General features: G+C 44.5%; 1 protein-coding gene across 3 annotated transcripts in view; it reads right to left on the bottom strand.

The window, feature by feature from the left end:
• Positions 1–16,771, bottom strand: part of LDAH (lipid droplet associated hydrolase) — a 129,916-nt gene that overhangs the window by 59,335 nt on the left and 53,810 nt on the right. For all 3 annotated transcript variants that reach the window (XM_072143644.1, XM_072143645.1, XM_072143646.1), the window contains one exon: positions 8,810–8,976. In XM_072143644.1, the coding sequence (XP_071999745.1) occupies positions 8,810–8,976 (167 nt within the window). The remainder of the gene's footprint in view (positions 1–8,809; positions 8,977–16,771) is intronic.

The raw sequence follows: 16,771 nt of genomic DNA, 5'->3' as shown, positions 1-16,771 counted from the left end.
AGGAACAAAATAAAACAGCCTTCACATTCAGGCATCAAAACAAATAATATCCTACCCGTCTGGGTGCTAACTATACAGAGTTTCTCTAACTCACCACTAACACAAAATATTCCGCTGTTCCAGGCACAGAGGTCAGGGCTGTGTGCTCTCCAGCCTCCACTCAGAGAGACAACGCTCTCAGCTCTGCTCAGCAGCTTTATGCAGACTGATTAGGCTGCTCCCACCACCTGTGTCCAAGGTGCTGGACAACACAAACTCAGCACTCAGGCCTTGCATAGTATGAAAACCTAGGGGAAACATACCGCCCACCCACAGTTAACCCCTTCAGTGTCTCACACTACTAACACATCTAAACTTCTCCTATTGATGGTTAACTTTTTGGATCATTTTTATTGACTAATAAAAATTAGAAACACAAATTGGTTCCGTCTAAACTTACTCTTTGGGTCCATATTATTAACAATGTTGAACTTTCCATAGGGAAAAATTAAGGTTCTGTTCCAGTAATCCCATGATTGCTGACCTACTATATCGGTGTTACCGAACTAGACTAAAATTATCAATATTGGTAGAGAACACCAGGTTATCTAAGAAGGCTGGGATACTCCCCACAACAAAATTATCTGAACAAAATGGGACAACTATGGAGGTCGGTAGAAGGTATGTTGAAAAGGAAACACTGTGGAGGGTGAATCTTGTTATGCCAGATCCTTTGTTCTTATGGGAGATATACCATTGAAACCACATATGTATGGTAGGTCAGGAGAAGCAGCAAGGGCCACCTAAACATCAAGGGTGTTTGAAAAACCCTCAAACAATTCACTGATGACTGAATGACAATACTTATACATATAAAGAAGCTGCTAATAGAAATCATCTCCAGGGGCAGAGAATAATTAGAATACTTGTATTGTCTCACACTCCGTAAAGGTCAAGGCAGCATTCATCATGCATTCCACAAGGAGTGAGGCTGAATGCTAATATTTTGGGCTTTACGTGTGTGTTGTGTTTTCACTTCATGGACATGGGTTCCATGTAATGTAGAAGGTGTTATAGACATGATGAGGTTGAGGAGGTGATTCTTCAATACTCTTTTGTTCAATAAAAGTCCAATAACTTTGTAGTATAGTATCCTATTGTCGAATATCCATCAACTAGAGAATGTGGGTTTACCCCACACTTTAGAGGACTATGTAAAGTCTGACCAGTGGCAGAGCTTCACTGGTTATGTATCATCTCTCCAATAACTGTGTCCTACTGAATAATATAACAATTCACAGTACACAGCACTCCTTTTAGGACTATTCTATGGTGACTGATTGCCTTTCAATTGGTTTGTCAGGCACCACAGGAGACGATGACGTAAACCGCAAAGTGGGTTAGACTTGCTGCGGTGTGGTACCACCAGGTCGCTCCACAGGAGCGACTTTGTCTGCGGTGGCGGCCAAGGTGAAGTACAGAATCATCAGACAGATGGGGACATGCAGGAGGTCAGGACAGGCGGAGCAGGATCGGAGTCAGGAGCAAGGCCAAAAAACAAAGCAGGCAGTAGAGGAGCGGAGTCAGGAATGGAACCGTGGTCACAACGGGAATTCGGAATACAAGCACAGGGCATCAGACAAAGCTTTCTCTAAGGTTCTCTAAGGTGTGCAGGGAGAGGTTAGGTTATAAGGGATTCTGGGAATGGCCAGCACCAATCAGCGTTGCGCTGGCCCTTTAAATCTTCGTGAGCCAGCATGACAGGGACCGTCGGAACAGTAAGTGCAGCAGCGCTGGAGCATGAAGAGGTGCACAGGTGAGCCCGTGACCCGAGAGAGTCATAGTATCCCCCCCCCCCCCCCCCCAGCTCCGGCCTCCCTCTCTTCTTGGTCCCAGAGAAGATGGGAGGAGACCTGCGTTTCTTGTCGGCCTGGATCTTGGTTCGAGTAGAAGCGGTAGCAATGAAAGTCGAGTCTGCTCCTAGATGGAGTTCAGATCCAGAACCAACTCTTCCATGGCAGGAACGTCCGAGGACACAGGTAGAGGAAGAGGATGGCGTGGGTGCAGTCCATAAGTGATGAAAAATGGAGCAGAGCCGGCAGATGCTGAATTCAGAGAGTTATAAGAAAACTCAGCCTATGGCAACAGAATGGACCAGACGTCCTGACGGCAGAGATAAAATGGCAGAGATAGCAACCAAGAATCTGATTAACTCTTTCCACTTGGCCATTAGATTGCGGATGGCAGGCAGAAGAAAAGTCCAATTTCACTTGAAGCTGGCTGCACAGAGATTGCCAGAACGTGGAAACAAACTGGACCCCCTGGTCAAGAATGATGTGCTGAGGAAGTCCATGAAGCATGGAGCAGATGGCAGACCTGGCAGAGGGACAAAATGGGACATTTTGGAAAACCTGTCAGTTACCACCCATATGACGGTATTACCAGAGGAAGGCGGAAGGTCTTTGATAAAATCCTACATAGTCAAGAGAGTCCACGGGCAGCTGGGTATCAGCAACGGCTGAAGAAGACCAGCAGGTTTGAGACAAGACGGCTTATTTCAGGCATAGGAAGTGCAGGAACCCACAAAATCCTGTACATTCTTGACCAGATCAGGCCATCAATATGAACAGGAAATGAGGGCTACAGAGCGCTGCACCCCAGAATTCCCAGCCACACGTGAGCAATGTCCCCAAGTTAATATCCTCTTCCAAAGATCGGGTCGGACGTAGATCTTGCCAGGCGGTAGCTGACGAAGGTCCACTGAAGCAGTCCAGTCACAGAGCAGACATGTGGAGGAGCCAGTTCTTCCCCAATCAGAGGCACGGGAGAAGGCATCAGCCATGACGTTCTTTTCTGCCTGAGTGGAGAAGTGGAGAAGAAAATTGAAACGGGAAAAGAAGAGGGACCATAGAGCTTGTTGCGGATTGAGCCACTGAGCAGTCTGGAGATAGAGGAGGTTCTTGTGATCTGTGTATATGCAGACTGGAAAATGAGCTCACTCCAGAAGATCTTCTAAGGCAAGTTTTATGGCCAATAGCTCTCGGTCCGCTATGGAGTAATTCTTCTCTGTGGGGGATAAAGTCTTAGAGAAGAACCCACAAGTGAGATTTCGGCCTTTGGGCCCTTTCTGGGTGAGCACTGCTCTACCTCCTACTGAGGAGGCGTCAACTTCCAGCTGGAATGGCTTCTCCGTATCAGGCCGTGTAAGAAATGGGATCGAGGCAAAGACAGACTTTAATTTAGAGAAGGCTTCTTCAGCCGCTGGGGGCCAGAATCTAGGACTGGCGTTCTTCTTGGTCAGGACCACAATGGGAGATACAAAAGAGGAGAAGTGTGGAATAAACTGCCGGTAGTAATTGGCAAAGCCCACGAATCTCTGTATAGCACGTAGTCCTACTGGGCGAGGCCAGTGGAGAACCGCAGACAACTTAGTAGGATCCACCTGGAGGCCCTTGTCCGAGATGATATAGCAAAGGAAGGAAAGACTCTTCTGATGGAACTGGCACTTCTTGAGTTTAGCATAGAGGTGATTGGCCCTTAAACGACTTAGGACTTGCCATATATGGGATCGGTGAGACTCAAGGTCCATAGAGAACACAAGGATATCTTCGAGATAAACCACAACACAGGTATGTAGCTCTGAAAATGTTGTTGATGAATTCCTGAAAAACAGCTGGTGCGTTACGGAGTCCAAACAGCATAACCAGGTGCTTGAAGTGCCCGTCGCAATTATTGAAGGTGGTCTTCCCCTCGTCACCTTCGCGGATACGGATGAGGTCATACGCCCCACGTAGGTCTAGTTTGGTGAAGACCTTGGTTCCGAGTACACGGTCAAAAAGTTTTGTGATCAACGGCAATGGATAGTGGTTCATAACGGTGATCTTGTTAAGGCTGGGATAGTTTATGCAGAGACGGAGTGACCCATCCTTTTTGGCCACAAGGAAAGAGGACTTACGCATGAACCCAATCTGCAGATTCTCTTTCATGTAGGCCGACATTGCTGCGGTTTCGGGCACAGACAGTGCGTACACCCGACTCCGTTGAAGATATGTGCTCGGCAGCTGGTCAATAGGGCAGTCGTAGGGACGGTATGGTGCCAAAGTCTCTGTTTGCTTCTCTGAAAAAAACTTCAGCATAGTCCATATATGGAGCAGGGAGACGCACCATAGGCTTGGAGAACTTTGGAAGAGACACAGTAGAGAGAGGACAAGGAAGCTCCAGACAACGTGACTGGCAGACACAGAAGAACTGAAGACGTGGACCGGGTTTGCATGTAAAAAGAAAGTCTCTCCTAGTGCAAGACCCCCACTTGCAGACACAGAGGTTTAGTGTGGTATCGAATCGGGTCTTGGAGAATCTGCCCACTGACGAGATGACCAGCGACTTCTCGAGAAGGACCGCAGGAAGACGGTACTAAGAGACCAGGGCAGCATCCACGAAGTTTCCTGTTGAACGAGAATCCAGGGAAGGCAGAGGCTTGAAACTGATTACCCGCTCTGGAACTGAGTAGGACAGGTATGTTCAAACTTTGCTCTCACCTAGGGATGCTTCTCCCAAGAACCCTAGGTGTGCACGTTTCCCGAATCGTGAGGAGGGAGTGGACAGGTCTGAAGGAAGTGTTCAAGAATGGCACAATAGAGGCAGAGGTCCTACTGACGTCGCCTGGATCGCTCCTGGGGAGGCAGACGAGCTCTATCCACCTGCATCGGTTCCCCTGCAACAGAGACAGGTGGCTGAAGTGGCCTTTGGAAGGCAGGAGCCAGACGAGGCAAACGTCGGACCCCAAGTTGCACTTGCTTGGGACGTTGTTCCTCAGAGCACTCCATAAACCAGATTTCAATCTGAGTGGCCAGAGAGATGAGACCAGTCAGGGTAGACGGCAGGTCACATGCGGACTTTGTGCATCTTTAAGCTGCCCAGAAAGTCCCTTTTTTAAGGTTGTGATCGGGGCTGCTTCGTTCGAGGCTAACTCAGAGGCTTGGGTACGGAACCGAACCGCGTAATCACCAACAGACAAGTTCACATAACGCAGGTTCAGCAGCACGGTCTCAGCAGAAGACGCCCGTGCAGGTTCCTCAAAGACGGAACGGAAGATGTAATATTAGCTGTGACCGGGTCTTTTCTGTCCCAGAGAGGAGTAGCCCATGCCAGTTATAAAAAACTGATGGGGGATAGATTTTAGAACTGCAGTCAAGCTTTCTTTAGTCACCAGACTCCAGGAGAACTGATAAGTGATCTCATTGGATACAGAGATATCTATCACAGCAAAAGAGGTGTTCTGAGGAGGGGAGAGCTTGACTTCTGAGTTGAACTCTCTGTCCACGTGATTTTATACAACCAACTTCCATCTCACTTCATAGTTGCTTTTCTGGATAATGGTAATAACACACTAGGCCATAAAATAGACATGATTTGGAAGGCTCCCTGACAAAATACTGGTGCTGACAGGATCCCTTTAAGACGAGACCCCTAATTTTACCACCAAAAACTGGGGAAAACTACTGACTCGAGTATAAGCCGAGGGTGGGAAATGCATTGGTCAAACCCCCCCCCCCAGTAGTATACAGCCTGCCAGCCCCCATGTAGTATACAGAAGCCCCTAGTAGTATACAGCCTGCCAGCCCCCATGTAGTATACAGACTGCCCCCCAGTAGTATACAGCAAGCCCCTGGTAGTATACAGCAAGCCCCTGGTAGTATACAGCCAGCCTGCCCCCACAGCCCTTAAAAAAATAAACTTACATACTCACCCTCCGGCTTAAACTAGACATTTATGTCCAACATAAAAAAACTACTTAAAAAGATGCAAAAAAGAAAAATCTACTTTTTAATTACTGTTAATGGCTGTTGAAATATATTGGAAAAAAAACAAACAGTCGCAGAACTTTGTTATTCAGAACTCTCCCAGACTCATATGTCACTCCATAGAGATGGTGCACGAGACATAGAAACCCCCGGCTCAGCTACTAAAGTACACAGATCCAGTTCCCATTATAGGGGGACACATATTCCAGCGAAAATAGAGATGTGAACACACGTTTCTGATTATTACACTTCATATGTTATCCAAAGTTAGCAGTTAACTTTTATTGGCCATAATAAAGAGGTTGCACAACACTCTGGCTGCATGAAATATTATCTATTGTCAAAGGAAAGATGGAATAAACCATTTTCTGAGAGCTCCAACCACACAAGAGCTGAGCAGACTCCGTACACAATATAGGAAGATTTTATTCATCCCCGCGCTCTGGTGCTTATTTAATGGGAAATGTCCTTCTATACTGACCTATAAGATATACTTAAAATGAAAGTGGTATTCCGACTCAAAAATGTATTTATCGTGACTTGTGGATATGGCACAAATTCTCCTAGAGAAAAAACTAAAAGTTTGAAAATTACAGATTACTAACAAAAAGACATTTTTCTTGTATAATGTGATTAAAATTTTGCCATCTTATATGAGTTTTGAGAACGCGACAAGAAATTATCCTTCAACCCTTCTGTAGGAACAGTCTCCTGTCAGCACGCATACTGCAACGTGCATTCAATGGGGCCTACTTACTAAGGGTCCGCGGAACGCATTTCCTTTGGACTTCCCGACATTTTTGGGATTTGTGCCACTGTGACAGATATTTAGCAGGGGATTGTGGGGCTTTCATGCAACAGAAATCGGGGGGGGGGTAGTGGGGGATTCAAATTGTGTCGCAACACAATGCACTTACATACACCGGGTAGTAGAAGGTGAACTCCGGGGACCTGAGCGGGGAAGCGACACGTTTCTCAGATAGGATTTGAACTCATGCCCCTTGGTATCAGAGGCAGCACAGTATTTATTGAGCTGAGTTCACCAGTTATTAAGATAGGATTTTTTTACAAATCCTCAGCTAATTTTCTTCATTACTGGATGGATATAATACAGTCATATGAAGATATGTCTATCTGGAGATACAGGCAGTCCCCGGGTTACATACAATATAGGTTCTCTAGGTTTGTACTAAGTCGGAACTAGTATTTTATAATTGTAGATCCAGACAAAACATTTTTTGTCCCTGTGACAATTGGATTTTCAACATTTTATGCTGTCATTGGACCAAGGATTAACAATAAAACCTCATTACAGACACCTTACAGCTGATCCCTGCAGCCTGGGACTACAGTACAGGCAGTCCCCGGGTTACATACAAGATAGGGTCTGTAGGTTTGTTCTTAAGTTGAATTTGTATGTAAGTCGGAACTGTATATTTTATCATTGTAATCCCAGCCACAACTTTTTTGGTCTCTGTGACAATTGGATAACCTTTGATAACTGTTATAGCTGATTATTGTAGCCTAGGACTAAAGTACAATAAATTACCAATATCCAGTGGTCCGTTTGTAACTAGGGATCGTATGTAAGTCGAGTGTTCTTAATTAGGGGACCGCCTGTATCAGCATCCAGAGAACTTCACCAGAGGTCACAGTGGGCCGAGAGGTCCGTCTGTATCTAGGGGTCATCTGTAAGTCGGGTGTCCTTAAGTCGGAGAACAACTGTAATTCTACATATAGATACTTAAAGAAATATATAGGCATATGGAGACATGTACATATAGAGTAGACTGTCCCTGTATACAAAAAATAATTGTGTAAGATAATAATCAATAATAGTCATTACATTATATAAGAAAAGCATTTAGGAGGCATTATTCTATTGTTTGCAATTTTATAATTTTTTTTGCATTGGACAACTTTTTAACTCTGTGATCCCAAGTGATCAGAGACTTCTATGACTTCTTGTCTTTAGAGGGAACCTGTCACCAGATTTACCAATAAACTAGCAGCCCCCTCAGGTGAGGGAAGTAAAAAAAATAAAGAAATGATCCAGCACTCGCCAAGGTATGAGATAAAAATCTTTTGTCCAGTTTTATTTTATATGTCACAACGAAAATCGTTTTTGTTGTGACATATATATATATATGTGTCGAAACTCAGCAAGTGCTGGATCATTTCTTTATTTTCTTGCACACGGCCTCGAGATCCATGAGGACCGTCCCCTGCGCACTCCAAGTACTCACGGTCGGTGAGCTGAAAGGACTTTTATTTATCTCTCTATTGTTATCATTCCTTTAGTATGTTAGATCAGGTCAATTTGGGACCCTAAACCAACTATAGGTCCACTTGGACCTGTTGTTTAGGGTCTCAAATCAACGTGTATATTAATTTTGCGTGGAATAAATGAATTTTAAAAAAAATTGTACCCACCTGGATGAAGCATCGGACTCACATCTGCAGATCCTGCGTCGGAAACCTCCTCACGCGTTGGGGCAAGTGAAGCCGGGATAATATCCATACTAAGTGCCATACCTACCGTGCTTGTGCAGTGAAGCTGGGGTGGACTTCACCGGCTTCACTTGCCGCAATGTGCAGGGGGTGGGAGCTCCAGACAACAGTAACTATAAATGTTAGTTTTTTTAACATGACCACACATGGGACACTAAACCAGCGATCTATAAGGACCTGTGAGTGGTTTAATGTCCCAAATCGCCCCAATAGGTTCCCTTTAACACTCAATAATATTTAAAAAAATGGTCTCCTGAGGCATATGCAAGTCTGCTCTTTTTAGGTGAGGTAAGTCATGATGACAGGCTGTGGGGGGTGTAATTTCTTTCGGCACTGTCTGGTGCAGAACCAGTGATACAGGCAGTTAAAGGCAATGTCAGGAATTAGATCTTATGAGAGTTAGGGAATGGATTTGGGACTTATAAAGACGGAGTATATATTTTTTTAAAAACTAGTAATGGGGTCACAATAGACATCACAAGTAAAAGCACTGATAGTTGATGATTACTTGTTACCTTCAGTTCTGGAGATCGCCTCATCATCTCCAGGATAATATAACAACCAATGGAATGGCCAATAAGAACCAGCTTTACATCAGACGGCACATTCTGCTTTAAGAAGAAGAGCTTGTGTTCAATCTGTCCATTGAGGCCAAAGACATCCTCTGTCTGGTGGTCTAGTTCTACAAAACAGAAGAGACACACAAAAGTGATCGAAAGTCACATAATACAAATTACTACAGTAACTGTCTAATGTTAGATAGTACATTTTATGTATCGTATATATTGATCTATAAGCCAAATTTTTCAGCACAAAAGCACAAAAGTCAATGGGGGTCATTTACTAAGGGCCCGATTCACGTTTTCCCGACGCGTTACCCGAATATTTCCGATTTGAGCCCATTTTCCCTGAATTGCCCCGGGATTTTGGCGCGCGCGATCGGATTTTGGCGCATTGGCGCCGGCATGCACGTGACGGAAATCAGAGGGGGGCCGGGCCGACCGAAAACCCGCCGGATTCGGAAAAACCGCCGCATCTAAAACAAAAAATGTGTCGCGAAAATTACACTTACCTTCACTAGGTATAGGCCGGTGAATTTCAGGGCATTCCAGCGCGCCTCCGGGGAACTTCAGCACAGCAGGAACTACCTTAGTGAATCCCGGCCTGACCCGAATCCACCGCAGAGAATGCGCCACTGGATTGCGAACGGACCGGGTGAGTAAATCTGCCCCATTATCTCAGAAAATTAGAATAATTAACCCACAACACCTTCAAAGGCTTCCAAGGCGGTTTAAAAGGTCCATTAGTCTGGTTCAGTAGGTGACACAATCATAGACTGCTGACTTGACAGATGTCCATAAGGCAGTCGTGGACACACTCCAAATGGATGGTGAATCACAAAATATTATTGCTAAAGAAGCTGGCTGTTCGCAAAGTGCTGTATAAAAGCATATTAATGGCAAGTTTTGTGGAAGGAAAAAGTGTGGTAGAAAAAGTCATATAAGCTACCAGGATAACCTCAGCCTTGATAGGATTGTTGATAAAAGACCATAGTTTGGGGAGTCGTGTCATCTGCTGGTGAAGGTCCACTGTGTTTTATCAAGACCAAAGTCAAAGCACCTCAGGCTTCCTTCTGCCCACAAACTTTTTGGTGATGGAATTTTCATTTTCCAGCAGGACTTGGCACCCGTCCACACTGCCAAAAGTACCAATACCTGGCTTAATAGCCACAGTATCACTGTGCTTGATGGGCCAGCAAACTCCCCTGACCTTAACCTCATATAGAATCTATGGGATATTGTCAAGAGGAAGAGGATACCCAACAGTGCAGTGCAGGCTGCTATCACACAACCTGGGCTTTCATCAACACCTCTGCGGCGCCATCAGCTGATCGGCTCCATGCCATGCTGTATTGATGCAGCCGTTCATACAAAAGGAGCCCCGATTAAGTATTGAGTAATTTACTGTAAGGTTATGCACCTGGGAGCTAATAATCCTAAGGCAAAATATGTCCTTGGGGGAGTAAATCTAAGAGAGTCCCTTGTTGAGAAGGACTTGGGGGTACTAGTAGATCATAAAATGAATAACAGCATGCAATGTCAATCAGCTGCCTCTAAAGCCAGTAGGATCTTGTCATGTATAAAAAGTGGAATGGACTCTCGTGATAGAGATGTAATATTACCACTGTACAAGGCACTGGTTCGGCCTCACCTGGAATATGCTGTCCAGTTCTGGGCACCGGTCCATAAAAAGGAGGCCCTGGAGCTGGAGAGGGTTCAACGTAGAGCCACAAAAATGATAAGGGATATGGAGGGTCTTAGTTATGAGGAAAGATTAAAACAACTAGATTTATTTAGTTTGGAAAAGAGACGACTACGAGGAGACATGATTAATTTATATAAATATATGAATGGTCCATACAAAAAATATTTTGTATTCGAACAAGACACTGGCCAGGCAGGGGAGTGGAAGAGGAGCCAAGAGGCAGGGCTCGATGCGTATACAGAGAGATAAGGAGGCCTAGTTAGGCGACGAGGTGGCCATGACGGGGAGTGCCTGCTTGACTGTTGTGACGAAAATCCAAACCCCCTGATTGGATGCTGAACGAAGTTTTTTTTTTGAGCATTGAAAAATTATAAGACATGGCCAGCAACAAGGAAAACGCCCATAAGGTACTTTTTGTCTTTTACAAGTGTGGAGGCTGGTGACAGGTTCCCTTTCAAGGGTCATAATGGTTAAAGGGAACGGTTTATTATGTGTTACTACTTTCCATCATATTCCGAGCACAGGTTAGTTGGAAAAGGAAGTGCTGATAACCTATGACTACAGCCTCAGACTAAACATTGGACTACATCTTAGTTTTTCTCTTGGATGCATAGGACTGCAGACATTTTTAGGAGAGTTACACCGCCTCTAAATGAGTGATAAATACTGTACCAAGTAAAAAAAAAAAAATTAGGCATCGAAATCCTCCAAAACACAATAATTTTTAGCTGATATTCTTGATTTGCGCTCTATGAGATGTTTTTGGCTGCGGTGAAACAGATGAGTATAAATGACTAGGTGCGGAATGTGAGGCTTCGCTCCGGATAGAACTTATGATGTGGGATTTGGATAGGATTAAAAGCATGGCACATTCCAGAGATCCCACCGTCTGCACCTCATTCAAATACTATCTATTCTTCTCGCACAGTGTCTGTTATCGCCGCGTCACTTCTCTGCGGATTTCTTGGCACAGAGAACACAACCAGACAAGGGTCATGGATGTTGTATCCAGGGACCTGCCAGCCATGAGTACAAGGAATTCTATGGGGGACATGTATCTTAGTTTTTTGGGGGTTTTTTTGGTATAATTGAGACTTTTGGTAAGTCTTTTTTGCACCTTATGTATATTCATGGCCCACATTTTAAAGCTTTCTAGCCACACCCCAGATAGATGACCACATATGAGGGTGCATGGTGTTTGTAACGCATTTTGAAACGCAGTGCAGAAACGCATGTGTTTTACATGTTACCATGGGGGTCATTTACTAAGGGCCCGATTAGCGTTTTCCCGACGTGTTACACGAATATTTCCGATTTGAGCTGATTTCACCTTTATTGCCCCGGGATTTTGGCGCACGCGATCGGATTGTGGCGCATCGGCGCCGGCATGCGCGCGACGGAAATCGGGGGGCGTGGCCGAACGAAAACCCGACGTATTCGGAAAAACCGCCGCATTTAAAAACCGAAAATGTGTCGCTTGGGAAGCGCTTACCTTCACCTGGTCCAGCTCGGTGTATTCCGGCGCGTTCAGATTCTTTTCAGCGCAGCAGCGCCACCTGGTGGACGGCGGAGGAACTACCTTCATAAATCCCGGCCGGACCCGAATCCAGCACAGAGAAAGCGCCGCTGGATCGCGAATGGGCCGGGTAAGTAAATCTGCCCCCATGTGTTTGGCTGGTTTGGAAACAATTTTCTCCATTCTCCATGTAAAAAGCATGCGTTTCTCCCTGAAATGTACTAAGCCTGGAAATTACAATTTACATAAACACATGTAATTGGGCCACAAAATGATTAAATTAAATTCAAATGATTGAAAACAAGCAACATTTTTTTTAGCTTAAAGAAGCGTGTCAGTTAGTTACTAAGGCTCTATGGGAAACTGCTTGTCAGGATTCAGGGGTAGTGGACCCACTGTACCACATCGGACGTATGCCAACACCTGGGAGTAGAGTCTAAGTGGCACTCATTTTTCACCAGAGCCCGCCGCAGAAGAGGTTGGACTTGCTGCGGCGTGGTACCCCCAGGTTGCTTCACAGGTGCGACTTTGTCCGCGTTGGCGGCCAAGGCGAGGTACAGAGGCGTGAGGCAGAGAGAGAGTCGGGGACATGCAGGACAGGATCAGAGTCGGGGACATGCAGGACAGGATCAGAGTCGGGGACATAGCGGAAAGTCGGGAAAGGCAGCACAGGAGTGAAGTCAGGAACGGAATCGAGGTCACAACGGGAAATCACTATAAACGCAGAGGACATAGGGAACAAGCTTTCTCAATGGCAATGAGGCACAAAGATCCGGCAGGGGTCATAGGAAGGGGCTGGCTGTTTAACAGGTCAGTTGCTAGCAAGCACCAATTAGCGCCACACTGGACCGTTTAAATCTTACAGAGCCAGCATTCTTACACACTAGGGAGACGCCGCTGGAGCCCGGAGAAGTAAGTGAGGCAGAGGAGTACATGGGTGCGCCTGTGACCCGAGACATGGGTCGCAGGGGCACCCGTGACACTGCCACTAGCTGTATTTGTGAAAAATATGGTGACAGGTTTCCTTTAAACTGATACAACTGTTGCCTGCCCCATACTCCCACTTCTCTATGTGTAAAACACTCCTGGTGGCAACTAATAATATGCGATAACAGATCCACCACCCACCGAGCTGGTCACACGATCTGGACAGTGTTACCCAAACCACATGATCCATCAACAGACGCTGAAATTTCTCAAGACAAACCTACAAGTCATCCATATACTATATATATACTCTTTTTACACTATGACAAAAGGTCACTTGAGCGCAGTCTCAGCTCACCATGCATCACCTCGAATATAAACTACCCTAGGCAAGGCCCCGGCTCTGAGTATCTCACTGACAGATAATATATTTTCGCTAACTGTGTTTATCCATCTGCGCAACATCTCCACCTCACTTTATAAAAATTGAATAATACTGAATGTAAACATAACTAATATGTTTAACACCGCGTGTGTTATTCTATTTTATGTCTACTGTTAACGTGTTTTAAATTACCTAAAGCAACCTCTCTATTCGCGCTGTATAATACTTAATAAATCTCCCGGCCTTTCAGGAGTCGCTGGTAATAGCGACGAAAATGCAACAACTCATATATACGGGATACAAATAAAATGAAATAGAACGTCGTCCCAGGGGCGATTTATTCCTCCACTTCTGGCAGGACTCGGGGAAATCGCTTCTTTTGAACGCAGTTTGGAACTGAGAATGAAACACATGCAGACACAAATAAATGAGATAAGAGGTTGTTTAGCCAAAGGGCTCTTCTTGTCGGGATTAGAAAACAAGGAAGCTTCTTGTACGATCCAAAACCTCGAAAATTCCCTTTGGCCAAAAACATTATTAATCACGATTCCATTTTCAGCGCACATGAAGTATACACAGTAATCTGCTCCTCAGAAGATGGGCAGCACAATATTAAGGGAGCTTTCTGAGAATTTTGGAAAAAACCCTGGAGGCTGGGCAGGGGATAACATATAAGAGTGAAAAAGAAACCATACTTGTACTGTTTCGGCTCCAAAAAAAAATTGCTATTCGTGGCTCCAGCCAAGGCGGCAAAAGAAATTTGGGCAAATCAAATGGATCTTTTCCAATATTTCTACTGTCAAACAGTCAAAAAACACAAAAAAACAATTAATACTCACCCCGCTCCTCTTCATCTTGATCGCAGCATGGTGGGTCGTTAGTCTTGACATGCTGGGATCGCCTAGAAAAAAATCTTATAATTAGCAGCACAGAGTGCGGGAACAAGATGTCCTGTGCTCCGGGCTGCTAATTATGCACGCCCTAATTCTTGGAGAGGAAGGTGACGTCACACGAGAGGGGTGAATTCACACATCTCGCAAGACATCACCTCACTCTTCCATGCAAATTTTCCACAAAAAATAAGGTACATTGAAAAAGTCTGGGCAAATATCTTTTTTAAAGTTGTGAGTAGGTAAAACATTAAGTGCATTTTAATGTTATCTTCATGATTTTAAACCTACATACTTCAGAAGCACATGGATACTTCTATTTCTGTTCCATGTTTTAAAGGGGTTATCCAGCTGTTAAAAATTACTGAAGGCCATGCTGGGGTGGGCTAGTTAAACATAATAAACATGTACTTACCTCCTCCGGCGTTGCCAATGTCCCGTGACGCGGTCCGTTTCATCCATGCCCCTGTTCGTTTACAGGGCCTATGGCCTAGGCAGGAGCTGGAAAAATGGCGAGGCGCGACTAACAAACAGTTTTCCTATGGAAGTCACCACATTTTTTGGAAAGATCTAACAAGGGAAGGTAACGGAATAATTTACAGCTGAACAAAAGGAACCAGTTATGTTGACTGTTTATGTCCACTGTATAGTAATTTTTTTCCTCTGGCTTAAAGAGAGACTGCAAATTTACCCACCCATAAATAAAGACTTCATTAAAAACTATGATTAAAAAGCCTAAATGGTTCTTTTCTATGGCTGCAATGTTAAAACATCGGGTTGTAAACTTTTACTGATGTGATGTGAAGTCATTCACACTAATGTCCTGAATATTATAGAGTCCTGAATATTAAAATTTACTTGCATTGCCCTACCTCCTTGTTCCTGATTTGCAGGCTTCAATATTCTGCTGTATCAAGAGCTCGGTTACATCATTGGAGCCATAAAGTCATGTGACCAGGATAACATCATCAAACGTCCTGTTACGTCTAACCCATGTATGTATCTGATCACATGAAATTACAGCAGCCTCCATGGAGAAAGTGGAGGAATAGAAGTCCATGTATATGCATGGGATACAGTTTGCTAGTGTTAAAGGACCCGTAATGATGTCACTCTGGTCACATGACATGCTGAGAAGAGGGATGGAAGAGGCCGGCTAAGCAGGACAATCCTTCTCTGATGCCAGGGGATATAAGATAGTTGATTTATGTGGATGTAAGGGAAACACTTTTTAGCTAGAAGGGTGTCAGGTAGTTATCAGGGCTCTATGGAACCTGTCACGTGAAAATGTGGTGACAGGTTCCCTTTAAAGGGATTGTAATAGTAAAACAATATGTATGAGGCCATGTTCCAGCACCCTGTAAAGAATAAGCATTTTGGCTCTGGAAAAAAATAAGAGGCTCTATAGTTTGGACTTCCACCTATCAGTATGTCATGACTTATACTAACGATCTGCCATACATTTCAATGTGGGAATAAACCTTGAGGTGGCAAATAGTAGTAAAGAAAACAAACCATGAAAAAAATAACATATACAAAAGGTTTATATAATGGGGGTGTAAGAGTAAAATTGTAATACCAACAAAAATGGCAGAAAATTAAGGAAAAAGACTTAAAGAAGCAAAGTGTCCAACACTACCAACTTTTTGGATTTGTTGGATTCCCCTCCCACTTTTATTTCCTTATGATGTTTTTATGAGTCTTCCCTTTATATGAATCCCATCCTATGTTTCATCCTTTGTCCTACAGAGAAGCCTCAGCCTGAATGGAGAAGTAAATTAGGACCAGTTGTGCAGGGGCAACGCAGAGGATATTAAACACATGTGAACACCGGTTGCATCATTTGGCATGAAGGGATTTGAAGTTTGTAAATAAAACTGTAGGACAAACAGAAGAGACGGATGAGGCAGCCGCCGAGCCGAGGACAACTCACGCAATAGAGAAGTGGCTGAGACGTTGCATGTGAAGGACTTTAAGGATGTGAATCAGGGATGAGGAAGCTGTATGAAAGCAAAATATGGTTTCTTGACTCAGACTATCCCAACGTATGGACAATGTTGGCATTCGAAGGACAAATTGAGTAGTTATTGTGGATGCCATATAAAGATGACTAATTAAGATGACCATCTCCCCATGCAGTGTCATACAGCCATAAGTTGCAAGAAGCCATAAAAGTTATCTAACCATAGCCTTTGGCCAATCAACAACCTTGTTGCCTTAAGTACCACACTGAGACTCATTTACTAAGGGGTCTGAACGCCGCACTTTCGTTGGGTTTCGAGAATATTTCTGTTTTGTGCCCAATTGCCCAGGGATTTTGGGACGTGCGATCGGATTTTGGCGCATCAGCGCCGGCTTGTACGCGATAGAAATTGGGGGAGCGTGGCCGTTGGACAACCCAACAGATTCGGACAAACCGTGGAATTTAAAAAAGAATTTGTGTCGCAAGATCAAGCACTCACATGCACCGGGAGGAAGAAGGTGAACTCCGGTG

This window comes from Engystomops pustulosus, chromosome 3 (genome assembly GCF_040894005.1).
Source record: "Engystomops pustulosus chromosome 3, aEngPut4.maternal, whole genome shotgun sequence".
NCBI classification, from domain to species: domain Eukaryota; kingdom Metazoa; phylum Chordata; class Amphibia; order Anura; family Leptodactylidae; genus Engystomops; species Engystomops pustulosus.
This window is presented reverse-complemented; position numbering and strand designations above follow the sequence as displayed.